General features: G+C 41.3%; 1 protein-coding gene across 1 annotated transcript in view; it reads left to right on the top strand.

Annotated features, from left to right (window-relative positions):
* Positions 1-14,969: 14,969 nt before the first annotated feature.
* LOC149801494 (lamin-like) overlaps positions 14,970-21,460 on the top strand; it is a 54,231-nt gene continuing 47,740 nt past the window's right edge. The window contains exon 1 of the mRNA XM_089955666.1: positions 14,970-15,479. Within this exon, the coding sequence (XP_089811792.1) occupies positions 15,079-15,479 (401 nt within the window). The 5' untranslated portion in view covers positions 14,970-15,078. The remainder of the gene's footprint in view (positions 15,480-21,460) is intronic.

Here is a 21,460-nt window from a genome sequence, read left to right on the forward strand (position 1 = left end):
AGCCACTTTATGGTACTCCAGGGTCACACTTTTTTTGACTCTGTTCAGGGCTTTGCCAAAGGCTAACTCGAACCTGGAAGTAATGGTGTCCACCAAATGTTGACCACTAAAATAAAACCCTGCCGGAATTTCCAAGGTGTAGATATTGAAGGGTGAATTGTTGGATGGTCTTGTGTCCCCTGAAAACCCAATGTCATTCATGGCTTCTTGTAATTGTTGGTTCAGGATTTCGACCTCAAAAGTGTTTTGCTTTTCGGTGATGTTTTGGATTTGTGTAGGGTGAATCATTTCTACCAAAGCCACTTCCCAATGGGCTTCGTGATCTAACTGGATGGCTTGAGGTAATCTGGCCGTGTAACAGCACAACGTGTTGTTGGGAAACACCTCCATGGAACTGTCACTGGGTAAGGTTAAGTAAAATTGGTTTTGGTGACTCATAATTCCAGAGTTCTGTGGCTGTCCGAGGGGTTAGTGGATGTCAGAGGCGTGTCTCCGCCCAAAATGGGGTTCTGGTTGTGATTGTTGTTGGAGTGGTGACTGGCACTGGCACTGGACACAAGGTTCCCGTGGTTCCCGTTCGAGGAGAATTTCAGGGAGGGATTAGGAAGCAGGTAACCGATGCAACTGCTCAATAAAATGGTCCACAATTGTTTGTCTCCTTGTTGCAAACTCAAATTGGCAATGGCTGCCCCGATGACACAATACACCACGAAGATTTGGCAGAAAAAGACGATTTGTGTTTTAGGCACACGTTCTCCACACCATACCCACAAGGGTTGTTTTTGTAAATCTTGCACAGAAGAACTAGTTGAAGGAGGAGTGGTTGACGTAGTTGCGTCTGTGTGAAAGGGCATGATGGTCACTTCTTTTTATAGTCGATGACTTGCGAAGCGTCGATCCAAGAATCAAAACTGGGTGGATATCCTTTCCAACGTACTTTCACTTCTTTGACACGTCGTTTGCCCACTTTACGGGTTCTGCGTTCGAGAATGCTTTCGATGTCGTACACGTCGTCTTCTTTTTTGGTGACACGTTGTAAGTCGGGCAAATAAAACGTTCCTTTGAGCACTTCTCCATTCATGTCTTCCAATTTATAGACGGCAGGATGACGACCATGCTCTCGTCCAGTGACACGAAACAATTCGGTCGTCCAGTTAGGTAAGTAACCTTTGTCGAAAGTGCGTTTGGTTTTGCCAATGCGCACCCAATCTCCTACGGCCAACTCTCCACTTTTCTTGGGGACAGCCCTCGTCGGGGACGTACCAAACAGACGCTTAAACACCAACACTTCGTTGTCGGGAGTCACGTCTTGCGGGGCACGTCCGATGCTTCGATGGTAAGATTGGTTGTACGCTTGCACCAGGTGCGGTAAGATGTCGATGTACTTCAGAGTGTGGTGATGCGTAAAATATTTCCACATGCGTTCTTTCAAAGTGCGTTGAAAACGTTCCACGATGCTGGCTTTGGTTTCTGGATTCTCGGTGGTAAAAAAATGAATGTCACGTTTCTTTAATTCTTTTTGGAAAGCTTGGTTCAGAAATTCGGTACCTTTGTCCGTTTGCCATCGAAGAGGGTGACGGTCACTTTGTTTCAACACCCGTTGCAGGGCTCGCACTAACTCGCTGCTCGATTTGGAAGTCAAGGGCACGACCCAGGCAAATTTGGAAAAGACGTCGATGACACAAAACAAATATTTGTAGCCACGATTGTAGCTGGCCAAATGAGAGACATCGGCTAAATCGGCTTGCCATTGATGGTCGATGCCTTCCACTCGGGTGCGACTTCTGGCAAACTTGCGTCGAATGGGTTTGTGTAAAGTGTAGGTAGCTTGTTCTTGTAACCATCGTTGCACTTGAGGTAAACGGAGACTTTTCGGTCGAGTTTTGGCAGCACGATACAATTTTTGAACTCCTGCGTAACCTGCAGGATGGGAGGGATCGTAGTAAATGCTGGCTAAGACTTTTTCCATTTTTTGTGTTCGTTGGTGTGTTAATAAGACACCCACTCTTGGAGGATGCTACTCTTTTCCTCTTGGGGTATTTTCTTGGATTGCAATGCTTTGCGTTTGCGACCGACAATAGGTGTTGAAGAGGAGGATGTCTGAGCGGGGGATATCGGTTCTTGTTTCACTTCTGTCTTCACTTCTGTCTTCACTTTCTTTTTCTCTTGTGATGAAGAAGGGGTGGCCATCATCTTTTTAATCCATCCAATTCTGGAGGTAGGTGGTGTTGTTAACTTGCGTACATTTTCTGGTGGAGTTTGAAACCCTTCTTCTTCTTCTTCTCCTTTTTCTGTCTTGGTCACTGGTAGTCGTGGTACTGGTACTGGTACTGGTACTGGTACTGGTGATGGTGCTGTTTTTTTCATCAAGGTCTTAAAATCTTTCAGAGTGGGTAGAGCTGTTTCGTCTAAAGCTTTCTGGTGAAGGAGTTGCAGTCGTTGCAAGAGTTGACCGTACTTTTGCGATTTTTCTGTTTCGGACAAATCTTGGCGATCCATCAAGGACTGCAATTCGTGTTGTAACTGGGACATCTCGCTCAAATTGGGATTGGGAGGTAAATGCGGGGTGCGTTGTTCTTGCCACTGATGGTATTCCATCCATCGTTTGTAAGGCACTAAAGCTAGTTTTCGTCCTTCCATGGGGTTGTCAGGGGTCGATTCTGAAATCTTGGGACTTCCGAGGGCCTTTTTATCTTGCTCCCACCAGTCCTCCCAACATGGTTCCCAAGACTCCTTTCAGTAAGGGGCCTAACAAGAGAGGTAAAATGCCTCCACGTTGGACCAACACCTTCTTTTTTTGACGAATGGGAATTTTCTTTTGAACAATTTGGCGAAGAACGTGACGATGTTTGCTTAAGCATTGTTTCTGGTGTTTGGACAAAGGGATCGTGCCTTTCAAGACGTTAAACAACATTCGCACACGGTAACGATGACCTCTTTGGAGGCCGATTGAATGAGTTTTTTTCGTAGAGGTGGAGAAGCTTTGGACAGGACAGATAACATGTCCCCATGTTTGATTAAACGTGGTGGTAGCCCTTTTCTTTTCTTTCCTTGGGGTTTTCTGGAGGGTGACATCATTGAGTCTTCAGGAGCACCAAAAAACACTGATACCCTACTTGGTCACACACCTTTTTTATACTGGAACGCGTCGCCACTGATTGTCTTTACGTCGTATCAATTTGAGGACAGGCATGACACGTCGTGCAGGGGTACGTAACGGACTAAATCGAGCCAGTTCTTGCTTGGACAAATCCAGTAAACTTTGTAACATGCCCGATCTTTCTTGAACTTTGATTTTGGGAGAAGGTACTTTGTGAGTAGCAGCCACTGCCACTAAATTGGAGGGTCCTGCCACTGGGGAAGTAATTTTTGGGGTCATCAACGGAGAAGTTCTTGGTGTGCTCAACGTCTCCAAGTACTCTTCAGTTCTTGGTGTCATCAACGGAGAAGTGGATGAACGTGAGGCTGCCGGAGATGCGGTCACCGCCGTGGCAGGTCGTGGTTTGCGAGTGTAAAGTTGCGTCCTGGCCGAAGTGGCTCTCTTGCGACCAGTTTTCTTCTGTGGACTTTTCTTTTTCTGGGGACTTTTTCTCTGTTTCTTTTTCTGGGGGCTTCTTTTCTTTTTCTGGGGTGGTGTCTGGTCAGAGGAGGGTCCCGCCACTGGAGAAGTTCTTCTTGGGGACCTGGTCTTTTTCTTCTTCTTGGGGCTTCGTTGGACTTTTTTCTTGGGGAGAAGTTTGGGGGCATTAGGATCCCATCTTAAGAGAGAGCGAATGATGACCCCTCCTAGAGTACCGCTCCCTCCAGGTTTCAAAATGATTTGTGTTTTGGTTTGAGTGTCGATGCGGGGATCGGCCAGTTGGACCAAAGCGACTTTGTTTCGATCGAAAAAGCGTTTCGTTTGATGAGGAATCTGAATGATTCCTTGGAGTAATTGACGTGCCGTCACCGTGAACCATCGTAAGACTTCTTTGAGACTAGCTTCTAAGACACGAGCTTGTATTTGTGGATTTTTTTCTCGACTGATGCCATACAAGGCACGAGTCAATTTGACGGGAAGATGCGACTGAAGGGACATCATGTTGACGCTGTGTGAGACAGACGAAAAGGGTCTGAGGTTTTTATAGATTTTTTTTGTGGAGTGAAATTAAGTCGAGGACGGAGACGTGTACAGGACAGGCCCTCCGTCTTGGCACCTGTGGTGAAACAAGTGGGTACGAAATCGCAAATCCTCGGGGGTCGTAGGTTTCAAATCGACGAGTAAATAGGCGTGTGGCGTTTGAGTGGCATCGTCGTACGCCTGAGTCAGCCAAGGCGTTCCTAACTGTTTGGCTAAGACTTGCACTTGCGATTTATCTCGAGGGCTTTTAAACAAGACCACGTAATGCGCATTGAGACTGATGGTGCGATGGGCTTTACTTTGTTGAAACAAATTTTGGGTGATGTAAACGACACTGGCATTACGGTGATGCCCTTTGCGCGTGAACCACAGTTTAATTTCTTCTTCGTCTTCTCCTAACATGTCGTCAAAAATGACCAAATGGGTTAGACGGGAGTCAGAGACGATGCCTTCGTCTTCTTTAGGAATGCCTTCCACAAACACGATGGAATCGCCTTGACTTTCTCGCAAGAGGCTGTACGCCGATTGCCACTCTTTGTAACACCACACGATCCGTTGAGGTGGCCGATCGATCAAATGATATTTATGTTCGATCAAACGTTTGACGAATTCGGTTTTGCCTGAACCGCTAGGTCCAGCAATGAGCATGTTAAAGGGATGGCGAAGATACAAAGCCTCCCAACTGGCACGATCTAAGTGTTCGTCGATGACTTTGACAGTAGAGGAAGAGGGAGCAGAGACAGCAGAGGTAGCCATAGTGTGAGAAATGTCACTTGTGACACGAAAACAAACAAGACAAGAGTTTATATACTTTTTTTCAGAACACGTTTATTGAATGTTTCAAACATGAATACGAAAGACAAAAAAACATAAAAGCCAAAGGCTTAAGTATAAGGATGAAAAGCACATGATAACCACACTGGTCAACAGTGAAATCATTACTGACTTGAAAAGGCCCTAATCTGTAGTATTTTGGTGTGCCGAACACGAATATAACCGTGAAAAATTTGTATTGGCTCTCGTTTTGAAGATATTCATATACCTCATTTTCTATGTTTCACTGTGTAAATTTCTCCAGTAGGACTGCAGCAACATCCGGAATAATGATGTAACATTGCATAATACCATCATGCTCACATCATCCACAGTTGATTGCATCATTTTCTGATGCAATGCAATACTAATGCCATGCGGCTGCTGAAGTAAGTTGACGTCAGCAGTGTACTATACATGTGTAGGCCTATTATACTAATGCCAGGCGTCTGCTGAAGCTGACGTAAGCAGTGTACTATATAAAGCCCAATCAGATAGGTTCAGCATTTAAAATATTTTAGACGTTGTGCGAGACAGTTCAAGCTACTGTTACATAAAACTTATTATTTTATCCATTTACGTACAATAAAGAACAGTAATGCCTCGAAAGTGTGTTAATACCGCGGACAATTTTTGCTATATTTGTGGGGAAGTGACATTTGCCAACCAGAAGAAAAGTATCAATTCTCAAGTGAAGAAGGCATATCATCTTTACTTCGGATGCAAGGTTGGTGACCAAGACAAGCCTTGGGCTCCGCATATATGCTGTGCTACATGTACAACACAGCTTTCACAGTCGTTGAATTGCAAAAGGTCATCAATGCCGTTTGCAGTCCCAATGGTGTGGAGAGAGCCAAGCAACCACCTAAATGACTGTTACTTCTGCTTGGTTTCTCCTCTTTCCGGCGGAATAACGAAGCGAAAGAAGTCGAGAATAGTCTACCCAAACATTCCGTCTGCATTGAGACCAGTTCCACATGGTGAGGGACTTCCTATTCCAGAACCTCCAGCAGAATATTCTCTTGATTCATCTGACGAAGACAAAGGTGAGTCGACCTGTTCTTCTCCTGGTCCATCAGCATGCAGTGATCCAGATTTTCACTGTGGTGCATCATCAACCCCACACAGAATAACACAGGAAGAACTAAATGACCTGATTCGTGATTTGGACTTATCAAAGAACAAGGCAGAATTGCTAGGATCAAGACTCCAACAATGGAATCTTCTAGAAGAAGATGTCACAATTACTGCATATCGAAAGCGCCACCAGCAATTGGAGCCTTTCTTCAGAAAGGAAAGTAATCTGATATTCTGTTCCGATATTGAGGGCCTCATGAATGCTTTAAAAATCACTCATGACCCACAAGAATGGAGACTATTTGTGGACTCTTCGAAACTGAGTCTCAAGGCTGTGCTTTTGCACAATGGAAACATTCTTCCATCTATTCCAGTAGCGTATGCTGTCCACATGAAAGAGACATACGATAACTTAAGGCAGCTACTGAATTCCATTGAGTATAACAAGTACAGCTGGCACCTCTGTGGTGATTTGAAGGTAGTTGCCCTTTTAATGGGACTGCAGCAAGGATATACAAAATACATGTGTTTCTTATGCGAGTGGGATAGCCGAGCAAGGGAAATGCACTACATGAGGAAGGAATGGACTCACAGGCAGAATGTAGCTATTGGAGAGAAGAATATCCAACACCCAGCTCTGGTTGAGGCTCAGAAAATCTTGCTACCACCCCTTCACATCAAACTAGGTTTGATGAAGAACTTCGTGAAAGCCATTGACCGGACTTTGCCAGCATTCCGATACCTGCATGAAAAATTCCCTCGACTCAGCGAAGCAAAGATTAAAGAGGGAGTTTTTGTGGGTCCTCAGATTCGAGAGCTTTTCAAAGATGACCGGTTCAACAACTTGCTGGAAGGTGACGCGAAACAAGCATGGAATGCTTTTCGCCTAGTTTCTACAAACTTCCTCGGAAATGTTAGGGCAGAAAACTATAAGGAACTAGTAGAAGACAAGTTGATGAAGTATAAGAAACTTGGCTGCAATATGTCTCTAAAGATTCACCTCCTTCATTCCCATTTGGATTTCTTTCCTAGCAACTGTGGTATTGTTAGTGATGAACACGGCGAACGTTTTCATCAAGATATCGCAACAATGGAACAAATATACCAGGGAAAATGGTCCACTACAATGTTGGCTGACTACTGCTGGACACTCCTCAGAGATGCTCCCGAACAGCTGTACAAGAGACAGGCGAAGAAATCTAAGATGTAGTCAATGACTTGATTTTTTATAGGTAGGCTATTACAGTTGACCTTTTACTATTGGAATGCATTTCGTTATGTAAACATTAATTTCTTGCAGATTACAAAAAAACTAGAGCCAATTTTGCAATTTGACTGTCATATTCGTGTTCAGCACATAAAAATTGATAAGAATTGACTAATTTTATTTCAGTAACATGACTTTTGTAAAAATTTGTTGTCCAGTGCCATTAACGTGGAATAAAGACAAATGTCTGTACAACATGTTTTGGGTAATGTTCTAACCAGTTCTATAGTAGGGGGTAAGGTCACACAAGTGTCCTCCCGAAAGGGTCTTTCAGGCCTGTCCACGACAGTCCCGTACTGGGTGACGGGTTCTTCTGGCACCGTCACTAACACAGGTTGAAAAGTCGCAAAGCTCACAATCGCATTCCACTTCAAAAGCCCCACACTTGAATTGTGCCTGTCTAAACTTGTTTTGTGTTTCTCTGAAAGTATTCATCTTGTTCGCTCGGTCTTGGTAGTCACAATGAACTATCTATCTTGCCTAGGGTTTCTTTTTATATACAGACCAATACCGCCGTGTCCATAGGGTAAGGTGAAATGATTGGGAAGTCGCACTCGCGTCTGGTACACGATTTGATAGACTTTTTCCAAGGGTCGACTGACGATGTGGTGAGTGGGTAAACGTACAATTTTGTTCGGTTGATAGGTGGTCACTTTAAAGTTTGCATCCTCTCCCGATTGCAAGGCTTCTTTCAATACCCCAAAGTTCACCACACGACTGGTACGATAATTCAGAGTCAATCCTTTCACTTTACACGTCGTGTGCACTTCTCCTTGTGGGTCCCGGTATTCGTAGCCGTAATTTTTGGGACCACCACTGACGAAACTTAGAATCTTGTCGTCGGGATGCTCGTCTGTCCAGGCTCCTAAACGGTCTCCTTCGATGTCAGGGTGCTGTTGACTCGGGTGATGGATGTAAATGCAACTGTCCGTGTCAAAGTACAGGACACGTTCTTCTAACAGTTCTAAAGCTTCGTACAATTTTAAGCGAGCATGAGCTGTCACGTAAGCCGCAATGATGACATTTCCAAAGGGGTCGTCTTGTACAAAGTCCAGATCTTCTTCGTAATTGACGAAGATCAAATCCTCGCGAACGACGTCCACGTATTTCATGTATTTGGTTTTGTCGTGAATCATCTGAAAGTAGCGGGAAGGTTCTGTCAAATATTCCGTCTTGGGTAAACACGGTCGTTGTGCCATTTTACCCCACAAGCAATTTAACATCACTTTGGCAAACGACTGCCTGCCTTCGTTTTTCTCGATGTGGTCTAAACAGATGCCTTCTTGTTCATAGTATTTCTCTTTGAATGTATTTTCGTCTTCGGAAGTGTGACACCAGGAAGGATAGCCGCTGCCTTCTTGCTTCAGTTTCAAAAAGGCATCCACGTAGTCGGGGAAAATGCCTTTCTGACTGGGATCACCCTTGTGGTATTGTTGTGTCTTGGGAAAGTGGCAAATTTCGTACACTTCTAACAGTTGGTATCCCATGTCCAGAGCTTTGAACAATTCGACGCTGATCTAGGTTCCCGTCAAGGCACGTTCTTCCTGGGTGTGCTGACAAGGTTGGTCTTGGTTGCATGTTTCGGCACAAGTACGGTACAATGGAAACATCAGTTTGCCTTGACAATGGTGAGGTAAGACGGGATGGTATAGGTTCGTGGGAGGCAAAACTTTACACTTGATCAAGCCTTCGTATTGTCGAATGTTTTTCAGGTCGATGTGTTCCGTGAACAATTGTGGGTGCCCTGCAGGAAAGGGACAATATTTGCACACGTAAGGATACAGCGAACACACGTCCAAGTATTTGATTTCTTCTCCTTTCTCTTCGTCGGCTTGGTACAGCAAACAGGTGGCATTGGTCCTTCCTCCGTACAAACTATCCCTCGGGTTTAGGGGGTCCATCAGCTTGTAACTTTCCACGAAACGTTTAAACTCGGGATCGGTTTTCATACGGTGATCGTACTCGTGTTCCCACATTTCCACCACTTGGTATCCTTGCTGCTCTAACTTTAGGCGTCGCTGACAAGTGTCCTCGTACAAGTCTTCCATGGTTCGTTGTAAAAACTGATTTTTAGTGCTACGATCAGGGTAACAGACGGGACATCCGTGAAATAAGCAACCGTTAAACTCGTACACGATCTTCGGGTTTTCTAAGTCCCAGCCATCGACCGAATGCGTTCCGATGGTCTTTTCGCCTCCTCCGTTGCGGGCATGCTGAATCCATTTGTCTTCCTTGTCGCACAAGTAATGTAACCAACGTAGGGCTTTGACTGAGTATTGACGTTTGACATAGTGGGTCGTTTGAGGAGTGATGACAGCCACGGTGTTTTCAGGCATGAATCGTTGTCGATACACTAAGGAACACGCTTTGGCAATGGTGCAAGCTTCTTTCAAAGGATCGACCCCTCCGTGTTCCATGAACAGTTCTCGAAATTTTCCACAGCAACGCCGTAAAATGTCCACGTAAGAACGACAATACTTTAGCATTTCTTCCTGAAAGTCGAAAGGGTCGGAGGCGTGAGTCTGGTACCAAGCGTAGAAAGCTTCTCGTTGTTCGGTACGCATGTTGTCGGGGTCGTAAAAGTGAGCCTCAGGCAAATGGGGTAGAACGGCGTGTTGATTGGCTTCCGTATTGAAAAAGTGAGGAAAATAACCTTTAGCTATTTCTGTCATTCCAAACGTTTTAGGCATTCGACTCAAAGGCATGGCCAAGTGACTCATCGAATCTTTAAACTGCACTTGTCCCACTTGCATGAAAATGATTTTGGCTCCGTTCAAAGTGACTTTAGGACGTTCGGTGCCATGTTCCGTATAGTACCTCAAAAGAAACTGTCCATCGTATCCGGAGAAATTGTGAGCCATCACCGTGGCATGACGATGACAATCTCCGTAACGTTCGATGTCATCTTGGCTCCACGTCTTGTCGATGGGATCTAAGACCCATTGGGCAAAATCGGCTAACGTGTTCGGTCCTCGAAAGATTTTTTCCGGGAATCTTGCTGCAGTGAGGGCAATGACTGAAGATAGGTTCTTGAATGCACTTCTCGCACGCTCGATGAGCCACGCAGAAATTAGGAATGTGAATGCCAGTCTCTTGCATGCATTCGAAATCGAAAAAGATGAAATTGCCTTTCTTCTTGTGACCGTCCTCTTTCTCTGGTGGGGGTTGGTATTTTTGCACGTAGCATTGGTGTTCCAAGTCCACGATGTGGTGACAAATGTGACATTTTTTCTTTCCTGAACATACGTGTGCCTTGGTATTATTGGTACGTAGGCCTTTTCGACACGTAGGGCACAATCTCAGGAGTTGACAAGCACATTTCTGCTGTGAACCTTGCGTCTTCAGATGTTGTTGGTAACAGGCAGGGCTGACAAACGTGCGCAGACAAGCAGGACATTGTACTCTTTCTTGTCCTTCGCTCAGACATGGTGGAGAGGCCAAACATCCTGGGCATTTCCATCCGCAATGTTTGTGTTGCTCTCGATTGTTATAGCCATAGTCACATTTCTCACAGTAATAACTGTATCCCAGGAATCCAGTGATAGTGGTAATGGTATCGAAATGGCCATCGTGATAATAGACATGAATGTATTTTCCGTCCTTAAAGTCTTTCCCTCGAAACAACAGAGGTCCGCGCATTTCTTGAGGGTGCACTTTCAAGGTGTAGAGTGGAGCTAGGACATCTTGCAATTTCTGCATCTCAGGAATGCCACAGGGTGTGTCTTTGGACAGTCCGGCTTGTTGTAACAGGAGTTCTGCTTCGTTTCGTTGTTTGGCTCGGTCGGATCGTTGAATAGTTTTCCAGGCTCTTTTCCATTCTACCGTGTCGTTCTTGTTGGCATAGGTTCGTCCCACCACGATGGCTCGGGCTAAACACATCTGGTCTTGAGAATTGTGAATTTGGACGAGACTCTTTTTGGTGTTGCGAAGGTCGTTCACCAATAACACCTTATTGCGTTGTCCGGTCCCTTGAGGAGGAGAGACGTGGGCCATTTTCAGTGTGGCTTTACCATCGGTGATGTCAAACTGGTTATTAGATTGTTGTACGTGTTGAATCTTGTCCATGACTTTGGAAGGGGTTAGTTCTGCGGGTCTGCTAAACTCGATCCAAACAGGGGATTTCAAGCTGTCGTGATCTATGGATAGTGTCAAGCGATCGTCTTCTTTGGGTTGAAATTGTCGCTTGAGTGCGGTGAGCAAAGAATCCCACATCTCGGTGATAAACCCTTCTGCTTTCTCCAATGGTACGTCGGACTTGAAATCTTTAAACTTCACTGTGTAGGTGTAAGCCGTGGTTCTAAATTTTCTAGAGGAGCGTTTTTCCGTCTCTCGAATGGAATAGTACTTTTCAGGGTTGACTAAGAGTGGTGAACTTTGTTTAGAGGGTTCGGATTCTGGTTCACTCATGTCCTCTTCAAAATCACTGGCATGAATTTGTGCCAAGACTTCAGCTCTGGTACGAGGCGATAGATCACGTTTCTGCCTCTTACTTTCTTCTTCTTCTTTCTTCTCGAATGAATAGGATCGTTTCATCTTGAGTCCAAAACGTCAAATGACTCAAGTTTAAACACCATAGACTAATTTATAGTCATGGCAAACCAGCGTATATAAAAAGGGTGTGTGTCTTGTCCTTTCACTATTCATTTCACTCTCAAACCGAGCACAACGATGGAAGAGACTAGCCAAATCGAACGTTTCATCAGAGCTTTGCGAGGGGTCATTAGAAAATTCTCTTCAGACCAGCCGACGGACTACTCTCCTTCCTTTCAAGATAAAAGTCAAGATACTTGCTATATCTGTCAGAAGAAAGGGCATTGGTCTTCAGAGTGTCCAGACCGTCAAAAAAGAACAAAAACAGGGGCTAGAAAAGACAAAAGTCAAGATACCTGTTATTATTGTCAAGAAAAAGGACATTGGTCTCCAGATTTCCCAAAAAAGAAACAAGAGGAGTCGGAAGAAAAGAGGGATTCTTCAGAAGAAGAGAGAGATTCTTCAGAGGAAAAAAGCAGATAGGTGAAGAAAAGAAGAAGGGAAGAAAGTGAGGAGGAAGAGGAGGAAAAGACTGTGACGGTGAAGAAATTGAAAAAAGAGAGAGTAAAAAAAGAAACAAAAGAAGTGAATGTAATTTATAAAGTGTTCTGTTGTGAATTGTGAATTGGATTGTAACTATGGAGAAAAGAATACATTAATTATACAAGGTAAGTGTCTTTGAGTTTTGATTTTAAAATAAGAAGCTACACTCACGCACTCATACACAGACATGTACTATAAGGGTAAAAATTTTTTTCTTTTTTGTTGATTTTTGAGTTATTGGCAAATTGAAAGGCTATCTCTTTTCGAGAGAAGTGGGTGGCCCTGAAAAGGGCCTTTTTTGGTGTAGGGGTGAGTTTAAGCAATCAACTTTAACTGTTTTAAGCCTTTGCCACGGCCGAGGCCTACTTCTGATGATGATGATTGGGTTGAAATCACTAAGGGTGGTACGATAGGCTTAGTCACAGGGTTGGCGTGTTTAGCTCGGGAAGGTCGTATTCTCTTCGGTCGTGATAAAGAAGTCTGATACATTTGTTTCAGACTTCTTAACTCCGCTAAAATGTCCAACAGTACCGTAGCCGTTTGATTTTCACCCTCTTGTTTCTTTGCTGCTACTTCTTCTTGTTGTTGTTTTTTTCTTACCTCTTCTTGTTGCTGTTGCTGTTGCTGTAGGAGAAAAGCTTGTTCCGCTTCCTTTTGTCGTTGCATAAATTTCTCCAATTCTTCTTTCTGTCTCTGTCTAAAATTCTCCACTTGCGGTAATGAAGAATGAGACGAAGGTTCCGGAACAAATTCTTGCGAAGTAAAAAAATCCACAAAATCCCAATGTACCTCTTCTGAAAGTAAGTCCGGGTTCCCTTGGGCGGTCTCCACTGCTGGTGCACCCCAATGGATCGTTTTCTGAGTTTCCGTCATGTTGAATCACTGTCGCATAGACTGACAGCACACAGGCGCTAGCCAATCTATATAGACCAAATGACGTCACAGACTGCTCTCTTCGGATTGGATGCGGACTGACTGAATTTTGTAACGCGTGTTCGGATTGGTGAATGAACTCAATCCGTTTCAATCCTTCCTCTACCTATAAATAAGCGCAGTTCACTGCATTGATTCACCTGTTCTCGTCGCCTCACGATGTGGACTACAGTTGAATCATCCAGCCTTGTGTCTTCAATGATGTTTAGGACGGACATGCTCATGTATGTCCGGTCCAAGTGGGCTGTTGTTGATAGGACAGATACTAGTCTATGGATGAGAAGAGTTTACATAGAAAGACAAGGATGCCTCAAGAGGGTACTTGTGTATGGACCTGCAGTTAGAAGGAGTTTAAGAAGAAGAAGATGTGACAGATGCAGTCTATGTTAATATTAATATTAACATAAATCCAAAGGCCCTTTTCAGGGCCACCCACATTTCTCGAAAAGAGATAGCCTTTCGATTGCCTACCCCTTTATAGAAATTTAAAAAAAAAAAAAATCCCATGTTCAATTCCCCTTGTCCCTAAAGTAGTTTTTTTTCTAACATGTTCAATTCCCCTTTGTCCCTAGACAAACCCAAACTCTATTCCCATGTTCAATTCCCCTTGTCCCTAGACAGACCCAAACTCTATTCCCCATGTTCAATTGCCTTTGTCGCTAAAATCAATATTTCCTTTTTTTTCCTTTCTCCAATGTTAAATTCCATTGTCGCTAATCTTACCCAGGGTTTTTTGCCCATGTTAAATTTCCATTGTCGCTAATCTTACCCAGGGTGGTTAATGTTAAATTTCCATTGTCGCTAATCTTACCCAGGGTGTGTTTTTAATGCTAATTCCCATTGTCGCTAATCTCACCCCTTATACTACTGTTATGTGTGATTAGTCGTGCGATTTTTATGTGCGCATGAATTCTACTCATTGTCTATTTTTAATTACTGCTGCGTCGGGCGTGATGTGCTAAGTAATTAAGGACCACAATTTATAAATTAATTTTGATTCGTTTACGTTTTGCGTTATCCTTGTTAGCTTGGATATGACTACGCGTTGTTGTTTTAATTTGTACTGTATAATCAGTGTTGCTTTCAAAGGGACAATCAATGTATATACATATAGTCCGCTTTAATGACTATTGGGATTTGTTCGAGTTATGAAGGGAAACTGACATATTAGTGTAGGTAATGTTCCTTGGATTCGCTCAGTGCGTAAACAGATAATCTTTACTGAATAAATACGATCTTGTCTTAATGGCGGTACACATGAAATTATAATGGTTGATCATGTTCCATGAAAAGTAATACAACTTGCAAAACATTCGTTATAAATAGTATAGTCGGTGATCGTGCGTGTCAGGAATCAGTTAAGATAAATGTAATAAATTGACAGCGAAAAGTGCACAACCAATTTTGAACTAGCCAAAGTGCTTGATAATCCGGCTGAAACTTGAGCGACTCCAGAAATAGACTCAACATCAAACATTTTCAACATTTAATTCCAATGAAAATAGCTATGTACATTTGTGCAACGCTTTTTGTTTCTTTTTATTTATTTATTTATTTCGCTTAGCCTTGGATCAGACAAGAGCAGCAGTACTTGTACATCACTGTCGGCAAAAGAACTAAAAGTTACGCATGTTTGATCTTCCTTTACCAAGCATGACAAATTAAGCAGCACTCAAGCCTGAAGCATTTGTAGTCACGTGACAAAAAAGCGCGTTACCACGCGAGACGGCCATTTTGACTTGTATGCAATTAGATTACGGGCACCTTATTCAGGTATTGTTAATTTAACTAGAAGATGGCGACCCGAATTGCCCGAAAAACAACGTACACCCAGCAGACTACATCGGAGGCTGAGACTCCCCGGGCTGGGACGTCAAGCCCGGGAAGGCGAACCCGATCCCCCTCGCCGGCTAGGATAACTCGTATGGAAGAGAAAGAGAAACTGCAGAATTTGAATGATCGTTTAGCAGCATATATTGATAAAGTCCGTTACTTGGAAGACGAAAACGCCCGTCTTTCCACACAAGTTCGATCAACGGAGGAGACAGTTACAAGAGAAGTAACAAATATCAAAGCGTTGTATGAACAAGAGTTAGAAGACGTGAAAAAATTACTGGACGAAACAGCGAAAGAAAAGGCTAAATTGCAGTTGGATGCAAATAAATACAAAACAGAAGCTGAAGATTGGGCCGCAAAGTAAGTATAATCAATACTTTTTTGCACTGTCAATAAAAATATCGATGTATGATGTCGAAATTGATTGCAACAAAGCTATCAAATGCTGATGCCGGTATGCCAGCATTATTACGCCGATATGGTTTGTTTCAGAAAAGCCACTACCAGATATACATGTACTCAATTCTCATTGTCTCGCGGGTTTCCTAATGTAGCGGTATTGACTATTTCAGAGATTTGCACCAGCTGCCGGTCGTTTATTGCGATAGTTCTTTGCGCATTCGTATTTGAGGTTAACTAAAAAGACTTTTCAATTGTTTCATTTTCTAGTAATATATTTAAAAAACATAATGAATCCATATAAAATGTATCAAAGATCTACTTTCCGTTTACCCCCATTCTAAATACAAGCCTCCTACATCTGATAAGGAAAGCCGAATCATGTACCCCTTGGCAGAACAAATTCTTAGATGGTTGTTTACATATTGCTTTTGGGGGCCCCGAGTGGCCGAGTGGTCTAAAGCGTTGGCCGTTACGGATCACTGCCATCTCACCTCTGTCTGCGCCGGTTCGAGTCTCAGATTCAGCCAATGTAGATATGTGAGAAAGCATGCCAGTAGCTTCTCGTGGGTCGGTGGTTCTTTCCGGGGTTTTCCCGGTTTCTTCCTCCACCATTAATACTGGCCGCCATATATGGCCTATCGTGTGCTGAAAAATGGCGTTAAACCCCACAACAACAACAACAACATATTGCTTTTAACCAAAAACATCATAGTAAAGGTCGTTGAAGTGAAACCTTTACAGCGTCCTGAAATATTGCAATATGTATGACTTGATTAATACTATTGATGCTGTGCCACAATATATAAATGAAATTGTACATGTATACATAAAGTCATGCAAAAATGTGTATTGAATATGCAATAGGCAATTTATGTTTTCAAAAACATTACAGCTGCCATTAGAAAGCACTGTGAATGAGCAATTCCTTTAATAGCATGTCTATAAAAGGGTTATTGGACAATTCGGCCCAAAGACAATTCGGCCCAACTTGGACCGAAAATAAGACAATTCGGCCCAACTCGAAAGACAATTCGGCCCAATTTTATAATACAACTGACAATAGTTTTGACAAGTATTTATTTTTAGCATATATTTTGACAATTCTTATATAATATGTTTTCTCCTGTCTCTCCTTGCTGATTTCTTCACCTCCTTGTCTTTTTCTCTATGCTCCTTCGAAATTCTCTTTTAGTCTTGGTGACTTGGAGTCCAAAAGTCTCTTCTTAATCTGTCTTCTCTAGTCTATGTGAGTCCACGTCTCTCCTGATATCCACTCTGTCTTCTTGCTATTTTGACAATTCTTATGTAATATGTTTTTACCGTATAGTTCAAAATCCTTGCATTAGGTAACTTTTTTATTCATTCTCATTTTAATTACTTTGTAAAATAGAATAAGTTGAGAATAAAATTTGAAACATTTGATGAACTAGATAAATGTTTTCCGAAGTTATAATGGTTAGGAGCTTTCTGGTATCTTTAGGAAAACTGTCCCAAAGACAAATATTACTGTGGAGAAAGGACGTCTGATAAAAAGAAGTAGAGATGGACGTGATGCTTTGGGGGTAACGTAGACAATAATGAGATGCATTATATCTCCTGTGGAAGAGGGTCGATTTTGTTAGCCACTTGCCCACTTGGTCTCAAAACCTTAATTCTCAAGCCAGATACATACGTTACAAGAGATCTTCTCGTATTTGAACATATTTGTTATGATTTACAAATAAAATGATACCGGGAAAATGGTTGAAAATTGCATAATTAGGTATTTTGCGATAATTTCACATAAATTTAATTCAGAACATTATTGCGTTTTGCTATTATGAGTTACGAAAAAGACAGATAAATGTGCACAACTTAAGATAGATCTTTACCAAAATTTCTCGTATTTTAAATTTCATTTGAATTGATAATGAATATTCAAAACACCAAAAACATTTTAAGTTGTCAAATTAATACCATTCTAATCATAACAGTTTCTGATTCAAAATATAAGCACGAAAGTTTACAATGTGTATGCCTTTTTAGTCACTCCAAAAATATAATGTATGTATCAGATACATACAACAAAAGACTGTTCATTAAATCTGTAATCGTTTTCACTCAGCTTTCTTGGTTTCATTTTGGTCATGAAAATATGGCATGAAATTTTTACAAATATGTTTCATTAACCATATTAAACACGTACATTCATCATTGTAGTTATTTCTTCTGTATGTGACAGCTGAACATCATCATTATTCATATGATCATTGATCTGATATAATCATAATGACTTATTTTATATTTTATAAGAAGATAAAATGAAAAAAAAATTTATACTTAAGTGCTTTCACGAAATTTTTAAAATAAAAATAAATAATGTATTTTATAAAATATTTTGTAATGTAGAATGGTAATGTATGTGTCGCAAAGTTGGGCCGAATTGTCTTATTTTCGGTCCAAGTTGGGCCGAATTGTCTATAAGTCTATAAAAGATGTGCAAGTAACACTGTCAACCATATACAAAAATGCAGACAGAAATTAGTAAAGAAATGGTTGGGGGATTTTTGTTAATAAATGAAAAGCAAACAGAAAAATGGATGTCATTTATAAAATAGCAGATGCCTTGTTGTTGTGGGGTTTAACGCCATTTTTCAGCACATGATAGGCTATGCATTGCAGCCAGTATTAATGGTGGGGAAAGAACCACCGACCCAGGAGAAGCTACTGGCAAGCTTTCTCACATACCCACATTGGCCGAATCTAGACTCGAACCCATGCAGGCAGAGGTGAGATGGCAGTGATCCAAAACGGAGAGCGCTTTAGACCACTCGGCCAATCGGGGGCCCTTAGATGCCTTGTGACAAATGCAATAGCATGGTGTGTGAGCTGAAGTCAGAAAAAGGGAAAAGTCACTAATCCAAAGGAACTTATTAACCCTTTGCTTCCCATATAAAAATCTAACCCTCTTTCCTGTGCCTCCCATATGACGTTCATGACGTCATACTCTTGCTCCCCATTAGCAACGTCATCTTCAAAAATGATATTCTCGCATTGCTGGAATAGCTTCTAAATAACCTAATCATTTCCGCCATAAGTCAGCATTTGTTATTAATGCCGGATTGCCGTAAGTTACTGTTAAGACAACTACTGATGCACAAGTTGCAGTTATTAAAAGAAAGCAACTTTGTTCCAGCATCAGTATGTAAATACCAACATGTTTCTAATCAGCATACTTAGTGACATTATTTTTGAAAATATTTAACTAAAACATTTCACTGCTGTGTTCGCATTATATTTTTCGTAATATCAGTTATAAGTCACAAGTGAACCTGACAAGAGGCAGAAACGTAATAATGGCAGGCATCGCAGTATCTAGGCAGTACCTGTTCATTAGACAGGCAGTAATTGTAATACATTTGGCATACACATTAAGAAATATATAAAATTCATAAGAAACATGATATAAACATTCTGATTAAATATTTAGCTATTTAAAAAAATAATAGTCCAAAATGTATTACATAACGCGATGTTGGATAAATCAATGTGGTATATAAGGTCATGGTTGTTTTCTTATGTCACTCATTTTGTAATGATAATAACATAGCCAAGAAAATCATATCTAACAAATAGAAAATAATACTACCAGTAAATACTAATTATTACAACCTATAATTATAAAAAAAATTTTTTAAACATAATTAAAATGTGAGTGGTCATATCAAGAAAATCCCTGTTTCTAAAAATTAATGCACCCACGTGGTATGTTAGGCATCATTTTACTCTTGGCCGTAGTGTGATTAAGTTAGATATATGACTCTTTTTCACGCAAGGATGGACTTTAATGATTCATTTCATCATCGATGAAAAACTAAGGTACTGTTTTGTTGGCAACAATGAAATTAAGCATCAAAGTTTTGATGTTATTATATCTTTGGATCTTGAAATTATTCGTACTTTGTGTATGACTAATATTCTAGATTTTTCATGCACAATTCAATGGCCTTCACAAAAACATATTAGTTATTCATTCACTTGGCCTGCTTTCCATACATGGGCTTAGTAAAGGTTATTAAAAAATATTTCATAGTGAGTTCTTGTTTTTTATCATTAGTGATGTGGTTAAGGATATGTAAATCTATCTGGTAGGCCTATACATGTGAGAGAAAAATAAATGATCTTACCTAATGTTTCATTTCATTGAATTCTAATCTCAGGTATAAGCTATTTAGCAAATCACTTGTTCTCAGACGTTCATGTTGAGGAACAAAACAAATATGACAATAAGAAAAAACTATCTACAATTGTACTGGAGCACATCACAGCTACTCCTCTACCATGCCCATGCTTTGATGAAACAGGCTCTGACATTCTATGCAGCATAGATGGACGTTGCAAATGACTCAGCCAAATTTGGTTTCTTTTCTCCATGCTTGCTACAGTATTTGCAGGTGGGTTTTTCCTTTTAAGTGTGCAGTCTGTGAGGCACAGTATTGTCCAGTGCCGCTGGGGCTACAGATTTTCAAAGCATGGCAACCTTCCTGCACTTGAAACTTCCTATGAGCAGCTTCGCCAAATTAATTTGAAAATCTGACCATCTGAACCGTTTTCTTCTTTACTGACTCTCAGGATGACTCTCCACCATTGTTATAAAACCATTGATTATGTAGATATTTATAATGAAATGAAATATATCGCCACCATTTCTTTGATGATTGTCCAGCTGGATATTTGGCCCTGAGTTGGTCACATATGTCAATCTCTCGGTAATTTGTGATGGCCTTTGGACAGTTAACTAGTTACACTGTCCCATCTTTCTGTTTCCGGTTAGCAATATCAGTTATGGTTGCTGTGGATAGGACTGTCACTGGTTTCTTGTCCTTCCACAGTGTGGCTGTCAGGTTTCCATCCAGTCATATTAAATGGTCTCCTTGCTCCATATATGGTGGATATTTACATTCCTCTGGGAAACCTTTACAGTTTTTCCTCATGGTGCCACAGGCATATATACCATGTCTCAATAAACTTTGTACCAGTTGAATGGATGTAAAAGAGTTATCAAACTATACGTGATAAAATTTTCCTCTCAAAGGCATAGTAAGCTTTTGCACAACTCGATATCAAAGACCCTTCGTGCTCTCATTCACTTCATCTGTATCTTCTTTCCCCTGGTAAAACTCAAACTGGATATCTAATGTATGTTTTTGTGTGTCTATGATATGTACACATGAGTGGTTTATAATAGACACAATTTAACATGAATATAAGTTTTTTTATTTTTTAAATTATCACATTAATGTAATGATGAGACACAATACAGTGTGTATGCATGTATGTGTATTTCTTTTATGATCTCTATATGCGAGTGTGTCTGCTGTGCAATTTACTGTTGGAAAGAAATATATATAGAGAGAGAGAGAGGGAGAGAGAGAGAGTCATAAATATACACCAGACAATGGAAAGTGCTGTCCCTAGATTCCTATAGAAGAATGCTTGATAATAGTAGGCAGAATTAATATTTTAATTCAAATAATCCTATCATACAGGTTAGAGAATTTTTAATTTGTACTCTACGGAGATTCAAACCCAGGTCTGCTGGTAAATGGCACCCATCGCCTTGCCTGCACACACAAACCTATATTCCCTCATGACTAGCACACTTCACCAAAAGATGATGTTACTCAGTCGGTGTTACATGCACTCGTGTGTAGCAGACACACTCGCATGACGACGTAGTAATTAATTATGTATCTACACAGTCTTTCCAGATTCCCATGAAAGAAATCAAGGTATATATAATTAATTATAAAGAATTATAAATATACACCAGACAGAACGGAAAGTGCTGTCCCTGGATTCGTATAGAATTATATTAATGCAGAGGTGTTATCTACAGAGTTTTTAATAGAACACGGAGTACCCCTAGCGGTAGAAGACTACATTGATCCTTTGTTCAA

Source organism: Sinohyriopsis cumingii, chromosome 4, assembly GCF_028554795.1.
Source record: "Sinohyriopsis cumingii isolate HCF-2022 chromosome 4, ASM2855479v2, whole genome shotgun sequence".
Classification (NCBI taxonomy): domain Eukaryota; kingdom Metazoa; phylum Mollusca; class Bivalvia; order Unionida; family Unionidae; genus Sinohyriopsis; species Sinohyriopsis cumingii.